The following is a 12,995-nucleotide window of genomic DNA, read 5'->3' on the forward strand; positions in this document are numbered from 1 at the left end:
AGAGGAGCGGTGTGGGGGGGGGGGGGGGGGGGGGAGGCAGAAGAGTGCTACAACCTTGAAATCATTGTCACGCCTGGAGAGGGTTGTTTTAAATGACTCCTCTGTGACTTTTTCTGTCATGATTGAGCACTTGTTCGACCACGGTAGGGTTCACCCAGATCCTCAGTGTTCCCTCTAACCTGAGTCAGTATGAGCTAGCTCACAGTTTTTCAGCCTCCGGCTCACACATTTTTGCCTTGACTCAGGAAGGAGGGCTCCAGAGCGAACAGATTTTTTTATGCAGTAGCCAAATCGCTGGCTCACAACTTTAATGCCAGTAGCTCACAAAGTAGAATTTCTGCTCACAAGACTCCAGAGATTAGAGGGAGCAATCCAGATCACGTTGATCAGTTGTGCCGGAGAAAATGGTTGCTTTGGAGGGTGGGTTCTATGGCACTGTACCCAACCGAGGTCCCTCCCTTCCTCAGATGCCATCTTTCCCCAGGCCTGTAGCTAGGGGGCTTTTCCTCAGGGTTTCTTTTTGCTCATGGGTTGGCCATTCTGTGTATGCCTTACTTCTAAGCAGGGGTCATTTCGTAGAAAAAGAGGTGCAGGAGCTCATTAGCATAACTTGTTTGCATATGTCACACCCCCTGACATCACCGGAAGTGTGTCAGAAGGCAACACCCACCGCTCAGGCTCCACTGGACTGTTTTGGATTGCTAGCTATTGGGGGGGAGGGGGACGCGCAGATCTGTCCTCGCAGAGGAGGGAGAGCTTGTACCAGAATAAAACTTGGTCTTAAAGGTGCCACTGGACTGTTTTGGACTGGGGGCCTGGGGGGGACTCTGCAGTTTACCTGGCTGCTTCTTGCTCGGACTGAGGGCTGCTGGGAGCAGGGGGTGGGGCTTGTTGCATGTGCCCGCCCCCTGGGCTCCTTACTGCCGGAGCTCCGCTCCTGTGTACTCCTGCAGGAAATGACCCCTGACTACATTTTGGATTTGTGGGGCGTAGTTGGGGGTTGTTTGTATATATGTCTGTATATCTGTAGTATATAATGGAAAAATAATAATAAAAGTGTACCCTCGGGTACTTTAAAAATAAATAAATTTGGATTTGTTGGGGGGGGGAGGTTGCTGCCAAGTCATAGCCAATTTACAGCGACCCCATAGGGTTTTCGAGGCAAGCGATGTTCAGAGGTGGTTTGCCCTTGCCTGCCTCCACGTAGCGAACCTGGACTTCCTTGGTGGCGTCCCATCCGAGTGCCAACCGGGGCTGACACTGCTTAACTTCCGAGATCTGACGAGATCAGGCTGGCCTTTGTTGTTGTTCAGTCACACAGCCGAGTCCGACTCTTCCTGATCCCATGGACCACTTCACGCCAGGCCCTCCTGTCCTCTGTCGTTCTCTGGAGTTTGCTCAACTTCAGGCTGGCCTAGGGACTTGCAAAAACCATCCCTTGATTTCCACCGCATTCTTTAGTTTTCCACCCTCAGGAACTGCAGATGTCAATCAACTGTGGGTCTGAATGTGGTTTAGCAGGAGGGTGTTCCTTACATCCTTGTTCTTTAGGCAACTGAGCTAACTTCTGTAAGAGTTTGGGCATCCCACTGGTGATACATTTTTCAGCATTAAAAAAATGCATCAGAATTTGCACCAGCCAGATTTAGAGCAGGGGGAAGGGAAAGTAGCATGGTATAGCCCAATCTCATCAGATCCCCAAGCTAAGTGTCAAACTTGCTGTGCATTTTACAGCTCATTTGCCATAGCAACTGGGGAGGGGGAGAGTGTGAAACCAAAATGCTTTTGCTTTTCTAGACACCTTATCACCTCTGAGAACCTTTAGTGTCCTTGAGTCTCAGTGTGTGCTCCTTTCAGCAGAGCGGGGTGCTGTAGCTAATTCCTGTACTGAGCCAAGGGGGTTGGAATAATTGACCTCTAGGATCCCTTCTAACTCTGTGTCAAGAAACTAGTCTCCTTTAAGAGAGTTTTCCTGCCTCAGTGTTAGCTTTCTTGACTCTAGCAGTCATCATCCCCACCTGCCGGCTTGTTCTCAGAATGGTTGCTTAGGCTGGTAGGAGTGATTAACTTGCAGCAGCTGAGAACCGTCATCTGAGATATTTGACAGCTTGCAGTTTAGAGATCTATCCTGGTCATGGCTTTCTATTGGCTAAATGGCTTTTCTTTCCGCATTGAGAGCTTCAGCTCCACCAGGGAAAATAATTTGCCCCACATGCCACAAAATCCTGACTACGGGCCTGATTGAACCTGAAAAATATTGGTATTCCCCGATATTCCTGAATCCCAATACCAGTATGGTATTGGGATTCAGGAACTATTCAGGATTGCTGAATCTTTTTGGGTCCCGTGTTCCTAAAAAGGAAAAAAAGAAAACAAGAGGACCAGCTGGGGTGGCGGGAGCTGAGAGCTCATGCTACCCCAGCCGATCCTGGGCTGGCTCCTTTTTGCAGCTCGGTTGAAAGAGGAGCCAGCTTCTCTGCACAGGCTCTGCTGGGGCTCCGCTGGGCAGCCCAGTTTAGACCAGACCGACCAACAGAGGCCACCCAGGAGCTGATCCTGCAGGGAGAGGTCTCCTTGCAGGCTCTGCTGGGCAGCCCAGTTTAATTCATACTTCCCAACAGAGCTGCCTCCGTTGTTTCCAAGGAGGGGGGAAGACATTTAAAGAGACCTTCTGGGCATGGAGCAGGGGTCACTGGGGTCGGTATTTGTGAATTTCCTGCAATGTGCAGGGGGTTGGACTAGATGACCCAGAGGCCCCTTCCAACTCTACGATTCTATGATTCTATATATGATGGCTCTGCAGGTTAAGGAGAGTCTCCTTAAACGGTCAAACCATTCTAAGAAAAGTGGGGAGGTCACGGTGCTGGCCTCTGAAGGCACAGCTTGTTAATTCCTTTGCTTCTCAGCGCTCTTGTTGGCCTAACCTTCTGACTTATCCGTGCCCTTGCGGGGGGTTCTTAGCCTTTGAATATGGATGTGTTAGCTCTGTTGACAGAAGTGGTTTCCTTCAAATGTTTATTTGAACTTGAATCCACCGTCTTGCTCTTCCACTCCCGGGTGTTTCCATTTTGACTCGACTTCTTCTCCTTTGACTTTCAGGTGCAGTAACCGGACGCAGTGCGCAGTGGTCGCTGGCCCAGACGTCTTTCCTGACCCTTGCCCGGGAACGTACAAGTACTTGGAAGTACAGTATGAATGTGTCCCTTACAGTACGTATATTATCCTCTGCTTTCCCCCCCCACACACACCACTTTGTCTGCTTCTTTTTTTGGAACTGTGGCTTCAGTTACGACGGAGTTTGTGCTTAATACTGTAAAACAGGAACTTCTTGAAAGAACACTTGGTTTCCCCCGTAGCTGTTTGGGAAAGGGTGTGGTGTGACAGATGTGCGCTTTCACACACACTAAATAACACATTTTCATTCCACTTCCAGTGCACTTTGCAGCTGGATCTTACTGTGTGGGATGGCAAAATCCGCTTACAAGCGGTCGCTGAAGTGGATTGAAACGGCATTATTTATCACGTGTGGAAGCACCCAGAGTCTGAATGTGAATGAAGGATGGGAGCAGTCGACCGGGAAATGCCTTATTTGAATCTCGCCTTAGTTTGGAATCTTCTTGGACAGTGGCATTTAACCCTTGGTTTAGGAGGACCCGTGAAGCCCCACTTGCTGAGTTCCAAGCCCCAGTAGAATACCCCACCACCCCCTTTTGAATTTTTCTTAAGTAGGACCTGCTGCTACTGCTCTCACTGGGAAGAGCAGTGGAACCATCTCAGTGTGACGGAGAGCGTTCCTCCATTACTCTGAGCCTTTGACTTGTCTGTCCCTCATTGTGAAATGTCTTCAGGTGTTTGGGTTGTGTCTTGTCCCTAGCTGGACTGGCCTGCCACTCAGGGTTCTGGTGACATCAGCAAGGTCATAACTTTAGTTTTCTCCCTGTCATTTGGCTGTCATGTCACATGACTTCTTGTCACGTGGTTTAAAGCCAGTGGGTTGCATGCAGCCACCTGGGTTTAATGGTGGATCCCAGATGTGGAAAAGTTGAAGACCACTGCACTGCGGGGAAGGAGGATTAGGAAACTCTATTCCCTCTTAGCTTCCTTTCTGTATTACGAACGTGCCCGAATTATTCAGTGTTTCTAACCGTGATCATGTCTGTTCTTAAAGATGCTAGAAAGTGTGGTAATGGCCAGTGGCATAGATGGCATTAAAAGGGGGTTAGATAAATTCAACAGTAGATTGGCTACTAGCTAAATGGAACCTCTAGGTTTAGAGGCAATGAACACCTGTTGCTTTGGGGAAGAGTTATATGACAAGGGATGGTGGTTGTGTTAAGGCTTTCTTTGTGGTCTTCCAATAAGTACCTAGGTGGCTACGGTGGGAAAGAAGATGCTGGACGAGGTAGATCCATCTGGGCTCTACTACCACAAAGTGTTGAGGAGAACATTAAACAATGCTATTTTAAGTACTGGGATGCATAGTACAACCCGATCTCATCAGTTCTCGGAAGCTAAGCAGGGTCAGTCCTTCAATGGGAGACCACCAAGGAAGGCTTTGCAGAGAAAGGCAGTGCAAACCACCTCTGCTTAAACCCTGGCATGTGGGTTCATCATAAGGCAACTGTAACTTGAGAGTCCAATGTTCCCTCTAAGCTATAGAGTCTTGTGAGCAAAAGTTCTACTTTGTGAGCTACTGGCAATAAAATTGTGAGCAAGCGATTTGTCTACTGCATAAACTAGGTTGTTCTGGAGCCATCCTTCCTGAGTTAAGACAAAAATCTCTGAGCTGGAGGCTAAAAAACTGTGAGCTAGCTCACACTAACTCAGCTTAGAGGGAACACTGCTTGAGAGCACATTATACACATGTGTAAGTGCTGAGTGTCATTATCATCGTATTATACCTGTTGGCAAACCACCGTGGAATTTCAGAACAATCGGTTGGGTCCCACGGATCTGTTTCACTAGCGAAGGCATTCTCCTATGGCCTGAGCATCCGACACCACCGACACTTCTCAAAAATGAGGACAGTAGTCAAAACGGAAGTCGGAAGGAGGAGGGGGGAGAAGGTCAAAGCTCTTCCAGGTGCGTGGGAATCATTTAAATTTACAACAATGTAGGCAAGAATGGGTTTAAATTAACGGCGGGAAGGTACCGGTTGGATCTTAGGGAAAACGTTTTCACAGTCCGAGTTGTTCAAGAGTGGAATCCGCTGCCTGGGGAGGTGACGAGCTCCCCCTCACTGGCAGTCTTGAAGCAGCGGCTGGACAAACACTTGTCAGGGATGCTCTCGGCTGATCCCGCACTGAGCAGGGGGCTGGACTAGACGGCCTGCATGGCCCCTTCCGACTCTGTGATTCGAGGATTCAAGACCGTCGACAGAGGTGAAGAAGTGATACTGAGTACCAACGCTTCTCGCCGATTTCCTCATAGGGGAGTTAAACAGAATAATCATTTCAAAGGGGGCAGAGTCAGAACATGTAATCTGCATAAGGAATCCCTGGGCTCACTTTGGCGTCTCCACCTGGGACCAGGCATAGACGGGGCATTAAAACCACTCAGAAAAGTCTGGGGCTGAAGGTCCGGGGCAAGACCCCCCCCCCCCGGGTCACCCTGGCCCCACGCAAGTGAGACTTAATTCACACACGGCAGACCTACATGAGGCAGAAGGGAGCTTGCGGCCCGCGGCCCTTGTCACACGCGAGTCATAGAATCACAGAGTTGGAAGGGACCTCCAGGGTCATCTAGTCCAGCTGTCTGCACAATGCAGGGAATTCACAAACACCTCCCCCCCCCACACACACACACAACACGGTTCCACTCTCAGAAGATGACAAAAACCTCCAGGATCCCCGGCCAAAGTCGACGTGGGCAGTCGCCGCCGCAACACGGTGTCTCCCCAGCAGTGTTCCCTCTAAGCTGAGTTAGTGTGAGCTAGCTCAACATTTTTTAGCCTCCAGCTCACAGCTTTTTGTCTTCGCTCAGGAAGGAGGGCTCCAGAGCAAACGAATTGAGGCACCAGCCAAATGGCTCGCTCACAACTTTAATGCCAGGAGCTCACAAAGTAGCATTTTTGCTCACAAGACTCCACAGCTTAGAGGGAGCGTTGGTCCTCAGCGCCACACAAGGCAGGCAGCGGCTGCCGCTGCCGCGGGCCAGCAACCCTCTCTCTGTGTCGGAGGAGAGGCCTGCTTTCCCTGCCTCCCCTACTCTTCCACTGAAGTGGTAGGGCTGCCTTGGGCTGGGCCCTTTCCCACGCCTGTATTTGCCGTCCAGTCCACTTCTAATCTGAACGGGTCACGGGGGCAATCTAGTACACTTTTATCCTACCCTTCCTCTGAAACACTCTCCGGAAACTCAGGAGAGGCATCACCAATTCAGATTGCCAGCTTCCAGGTAGCCCCTTGAGATCTCCCAGCATTACAGTTGCTCCCCAGGAGGCCAAGACCGGTTCTGCTGGAGGAGATGGTCACTTCGGAAGGGGTACCACCCTGCTGAGGTCCCTCCCCTCCCCAGGCTCCACCCCCAAAATCTCTAGGTATTTCCCAACCCAGAGCTGGCAATGTTACCAGAGGCCGGAGTAGCCGACTAGATGGCTGGCCTGGCTAGAGCAATGGTCTAACGCGATCAGAGATAGCTTCCCAAGGAGATGTTCTTCCTCTGCAGACAAGGAGTCCGAGTGACAACATGAGCCGGCCAAACCACAGCCCCCGAGCCCAACCCCATTCCTGCAATCTAGATATCGTCCATGTGAAAGTGCTTCAGGAAAAACAAACAAAAACACACCAAAACTATGACTGGGTTTGTTGTCACGTTTCATTTCTTCTATTTTCTTTTTCCGCTTCAGAGCATTTGTCACCAAGAGTGTAAAGAGACTTGCCTGTTGTTATGAAAACGAAAGAGACTGACATGTTTATTCCCTACAATCTGATGCTCTTCTATTAAATGCGCATCACTAGGGGAAAGCTTTTTTTCTTCTTTTTTTTAAGCACCTAATTTTTAAAGGGGCTTACAGGAATGCCATCCGTTTAGAGCCTTCCAATTCAGGAACAAATATCGCAGGCTGATTCCTTGTCCTTTCAATGCCCATTCTTGTCTGAAAATGCACAGAGGTGGGCTGGGATGCTTAGATGTGGAGAAGGGGCCCCACGCACCCAGTGCACTAGTGGAAACACTTTCCTCTAGGTGTATGTGACTTCCTGATATAAGATGCTGAGCTTCGTGTCAGGGAGAGGCTCCGATCACCAGGAGAAAATGAATGGATGTTATCTCATAAACGACATCTCCGGAGGGAAAGTGATGAGCCGTTTAACCCCGCTTCCCATATTTCCTTGCATTGAGAAAGGCGTCCAGCGTTTCTGGGCTGCTTTTTTGTTCCCTATGAACCCAGCTGCCCCTAGAGAGAGATGATCGGGTTCTGGGTAGTTTAGGTCTCATATTTATTCTAAGGGAAGTACTTTTACGGGTCACAAATCACCGCAAAGATATCTGGTGGGCCGTTTTTATGTCTAGTGAAAATATCCTCTGGTTGTTCGAGGCATATGCTTCTTTCCCGTAAAACAGAGATGTCAGTCTTTGGCCCAGTAATCACTGAAGCCGTAAACCTTAGGCTAGGCTGATTCACTTCAGTCTGCAGGTGGAGTCTTGTGTGATGGAGAGCCCCTCCGCACAAAATACGGCGCACTAAAAAGCCAGCATGCCAGTGAAAAGCACCTTTGTTCTAATATGATGTTTCGTCGTTGTTATGTCGACCATATGAGGAAACTCCACCTGAAGTGGGACTTTCCTGTCACAGGTTAACCACGCAGATGAGAATCAGTCACACTTACAGGCTATCTGTGGAGGAAGGTGTTACAGTTACACTGCCAACAAAATGGTTGGGACGGCTACGTTGCCGGTGAGAATACTGGTGTCTCAGGAACAGGATCAGAAAGCAAATTGTTACCTTTTGTTTGAGCCACGTACCCCTAAAATACCCATTAAATGACATATTTCTGATCAAATGATAAGAATGACATTTTTATACGACCAAGTAGATACTGTAAATATATACATGTGATATAAATAGTGTTTAGAGAATTGTGACCAGGATACAGGAGACCCACATTCGGTCTTTGACAAGCAGGATGCCGAGAACATTCCGGCAAACACTGTGGTAACTAACTGAGAGACTTAAGAAGTCCTGTGGTGAGGAGTGTTTTCAAACCCTGTCAGGGCCATAGTATAATGGGACCAGGCGCTTTAAAGGATGTCAGTTGAAATGACCCGGTGCAGTCAGTTATAGTATTTGATTATTATTCTTCCAGAAAAGGATGCTTGAAAAAATAATTATGAATGCATTTTGTTTGCCTGTATACATGGGGAAAGCACGATGTAACTTTTCTTTCTTGTTTCCAGGCCTTTTTAATGTAAGGCCCTAAGGCGGTACCATGCCTAGTTTATACCTACCTGTGATTCTTCACTTCACTCAAAAGGGGCTGCACTTGACTATGAACACCAGTGTTCTGGCTGGGCTGGTGGACTTTTTTTTTTTTTTTTGGTATTGTGTGTGTGAGTGTGTGTGCACCTGGAAGTCACGTTGACCTCTGGTGACTGACCCCTACTGGGGGCCTGGAGGATATTCAGAGAGGTGACCGAATGAAGCCTGCCTCTGTCCTCCCAACTTGGTATTCCAAGGAGGTCTCCCATCCAAGTACTAACCACAGTCAACCCTGCTTAGCTTCCAAGGTCTGACGAGATCAGGCTTGCCTGGAGTATCCAGGTCAGGGCAGCTGGGGGACTTCTTTACCGCTTGGGGCTTGACATGGTAGTTGAGTAAAGGTCTTTGGCTGCAGCTAATTCTAGGGTGGTGGGTTTTGAGTCTGAGGAGGAGGGCAATGCTAGCTAGAAGAAGAGTAGGGTTTTGTACCCCACTTTCTCAAGGAAGGGCTGCGGTGGCTCAGAGGTTAGGACACTGAGTTGCAGATTGAAAGATCGGTAGGTCAGCAGTTCGAGACCCTAGTGCCGTGGGACGGAGTGAGCTCCCGTCTCTGGCCCCAGCTCCTGCCAGCCTAGCAGTTCGAAAGCAAGAAATTGCAAGTAGATAAATAATTACCGCTTCAGTGGGAAGGTAACGGCGTTCTGTGCACCTCGGTGTTTAGTCATGCCGGCCACATGACCATGGAGAAGTCTTTGGACAGCGCTGGCTCTTCGGCTTGGAAACAGAGATGAGCACCACTCCTTAGAGTCAGATTCGACTGGCTTTCGTGCAAGGGAAACCTTTCCCTTTACTTTCTCAAGGAGTATCAAAGTGGCTGACAATCGCCTTCCCTTCCTCTCCCCACCACAGGCACCTTGTGACGGGCCCAAGGTCACCCAGCAGGCTTCACGTGGAGGAGGAGTGGGGAATCAAAGCCAGTTCTCCAGATTAGAGTCCAATGCTCTTAACCACTATGCCACACAGGTTCTCTTTAGCTGCTAAAGAAACAGCCAGCGTGGTGCAGTGGTTAAAGCACTGGATGAGAATCTGGGAAAATCAGGTTTTAACCTCCCAGCCATCATGCCACGGAAGCCAGCTGGGTGAGACCTTGCCACCCCCCCCCCAAGTCACACACTCCAAGCCTAACCCACCTTACAGTGTGGTGGTGAGGATAAAAAGGGGAAAAGAACGATGCAAGCCACTTTGGGTCTCCATCGGGGAGAAATGCAGGATGTTTATGAATAAACCAAATAAGTGAGTATGAATGAAATTTTATTACGGCATCCAGCCAGAGCAATCCAAACACCCCACCAAGGGGCACCAAAATAAAACATCACAAACTACACAATATAAAAATATAGAACACATATAACAGATTCACTAAAAAAAACACACTAAACAGGAGAGAATTGTGATTTTACAAGCTAAGCTGTCCTTTTCGAATGCAACAGCGTGCCACCCAAGATTTAGCCACAAACTTAGTAATAGAGTGATTTTCATCCGATAACAATTTAGGACAACACTCCGAGTCTGTCTGCCCAGGCATCTCTTTAATAAGAGGTTGAATTAATCTATCTCGAGCCTCATTGTACCACTTACATCTAAACATCATATGTTCAATAGTTTCTATCTCCCCAGACTCACATTTACAAAGTCTCTGTGCAAGGGGAACAAAATAAGTGAGTAAATGTTTCCCCTTCAGCCTCTTTTCAGAGAGCCCGTGAGAATCCCTCTGAACTTTGAACATGCCATGCACACTTGGATACCTACCCAAATGTGTTCCCCATTTATACTCCTCCCCTCTGAATATGGGGTCTATAAATGGAAAAAGAATATGCATGCTTGAATTTCCGTTCTGTGACATGGATCAAAACAAGATATCCCCGTTGAGACAGGATTCAGAATCAGCCCTACTTTCATTTCTAAGAAAGCTGTGATAGCGTGTTCGTGTGTGTGTGCGTGTTCTATTTAAAATACTTATGGGTAGCTTTTCCATCATAATACTCGAAGCAGTATATCTATACCATGCAGTATTACCAGATGATTTCAAAAGTATGTTCCATAATATATATACCCACCAAAATAGAGCCAATATATCATGCAATGTGAGGTTTGGATTCAGAATTAAACTTTATGAGATTATTCCACTATTCTCGTAAAATTTAATTACTGCCAATCAATGTCAAGTAAAGTTATTTTCATAACAAGTCATTAAGATAATATTAGCACCTATCATCCTATTCTCACACACTTGAGTCTTACTGTCGAGTCTATAAATCAGGGAGAAAGCATAACCCAATTAATAGAGTCTCCAGTGAAGGCAATACATCCAAAATGACTCGTGAACGATAATTCCAGAGGTAATCGCTAATTTCTATGATCACCTCTATCAATGTGATCCAACGAGGAAGAGGGTAATAATAGTAGCAATGCTGATAGCAGTTAAATTCAGGTGGGTTGCCGTGTTGGTCTGAAGCAACAGAACAAAGTTTGTTTGTTTATTTATTGAATTTGTACCCCACCTTCCCCACCGAGGCAGGCTCAGGGCGGCTTACATAAAAGAATACACAAATATAAATTAAGATCCACATAAAATAATCTAAAACAGTTCAATTAAAACAGTTCAATATCATGAGGTGCTAGTGATGACTAATTAAATACTTAGCAATGGTGTACTGTGTGAGTACAAGCAAAGATCTAACTAAATCTTCTGCTCAATGATCTTCCTGATATGAGCGGTGGCACAGGCTGTGGATGTCAAAGCCAAGGGCCAGGGCTCTATAATTACAATTGTTGGTGGTAATGGTGGTGGCAGCTCCTTAGTTAAAGGCCTGGTGGAAGAGCTCCGTCTTACAGGCCCTACAACAACAAAGTTTTATTCTGGGTATCAGATTTCATGTACATGCAGACTTCTTCTGAAGTATCTGAAAAAATGTGTCTGCACATGAAAGCTTATACCCAGACTTAAACTTGGTTAGTCGTAAAGGTGCCACTGGACCCAAACTTTGTTTTCTTGATAGCTCTGTTTTCAGTTGATTGGTATTGTGAGATTTAGGCCACTGCAGGTCACGTTCAAGGAGCATTTGAAAGGTTCCCAGCTAGTCTCGAGCTTCTCCCAGAGAATTATGGAATATGGAAGGATGCTATGGAAAATCTCTGTACCGACACCAAATAGGCTGAGGGATCCCTCAGGTTTCAGATTTTGGGGTAAAACTGCCTCACACATGGGATTGTTTAAGGAATAACCACAAATCATAGCTTGTTCTTGCATAAGAGAGTTCTGGAGGTAGCCCTGGGCATGCAGATTCCTTCTTCTGTCCCCCTGCTTCCTTCTCTTTCACACTGCGATTCAATTAGAGACTTCCTTTTGCATGCAGCAAATCGTGGTTTATTCTGGTAGGTAGCTAGATGTAAGGATGAACTACGGTTTGCTAGAAAATTGAAAGTCTTTCATTAGATTGTCCAGTGCAAAGGGGAGCAGGGCAGGGGGTCTATCAGCCTTAGGATCTTACTCCCGTACTCATCCACATAATGAGGAGCCGTGGTTTCTTGCTAAATCTGAACCATGCCACAGTCAAAGCCCTCCCGTAATTAGGATATAAAGATGAAACAAGGGGAAAACACAGCGTGCAAGTTATGAAACACAAATGAACACTGTGAATGCAGTTTACAAGTCTTATATCGGTGCCTTTAGATAAAATGTTTTGAAATACCACTTCTCAATATATTCTCAATATATATAGTTATCAAAGTTTCCTTATAACAACTCCAAAAGCATTTAATACAAAGTCAAAAGCTCTCAACCAGAGTTACAGTGTAACCCATAAAGTTCCCTAACTCTCAAAAAGCAACAACCGTGAGCTGTAAATCAAGGGCGACTACTGGTTGAAAGAGATTTCTTAGCGCATTGGTTCCGACTTGAGTTTTGATCTCCAGAATGGAAGGAAGATCTGGCTTTGAAAAAGAGGACGGAAACATCCTTGTGTGCCTAGGATACATGTCATCGCATAACTTCCAGTTGCTGGTTTTTATATAAATTTGACAGATTGAGAACTTCGGAACCAGTAGCGTTACAGTGTAACCTTGATTTATAGTTCATGATTTGTCTGGTAAGCCCCGTCTCCTCCCATCGCCTCTCACACGGGCCCGTCCCCCTCCTCCTGGCCCCGGTATCTGAAAATGGAGGGGGGAGATCCCTCCAATGACTCCTGGCTGCCCGCCTGCTCTCTGGCCCAGCCGCCGATTGCCGCGCCCCTCTGTGTTCCCGGAACCTCTCTCCCAGGGAGCCTCGCCCTCCGGGACATGATTGTTGCATTTTTGAGAGCTAGGGAACTTAATGTGTTACATTGTAGTTCTGGTTTGGAGCTTTTTGACTTTGTATTAAATACTTTTCGAGTTGTTATAAGCAGGGGTCATTTCATAGAAAAAGAGGTGCAGGAGCTTATTAGCATAACTCATTAGCATAAGTTATTTGCATATGCCACACCCCCTGACATCACCGGAAGTGTGTCAGAAGGCAACACCGCTCAGGCTCCACTGG

At 47.2% G+C, this 12,995-nt stretch overlaps 1 protein-coding gene across 2 annotated transcripts in view; it reads left to right on the plus strand.

Moving 5' to 3' along the window:
- Positions 1 to 12,995, plus strand: part of ADGRL3 (adhesion G protein-coupled receptor L3) — a 643,333-nt gene that overhangs the window by 172,419 nt on the left and 457,919 nt on the right. For both annotated transcript variants that reach the window (XM_015412493.1, XM_015412494.1), the window contains exon 3: positions 3,100 to 3,209. In XM_015412493.1, coding sequence (XP_015267979.1) covers positions 3,100 to 3,209 — 110 coding nt within the window. The remainder of the gene's footprint in view (positions 1 to 3,099; positions 3,210 to 12,995) is intronic.

This window comes from Gekko japonicus, unplaced genomic scaffold (genome assembly GCF_001447785.1).
Source record: "Gekko japonicus isolate JY-2015 unplaced genomic scaffold, Gekko_japonicus_V1.1 scaffold74, whole genome shotgun sequence".
Classification (NCBI taxonomy): domain Eukaryota; kingdom Metazoa; phylum Chordata; class Lepidosauria; order Squamata; family Gekkonidae; genus Gekko; species Gekko japonicus.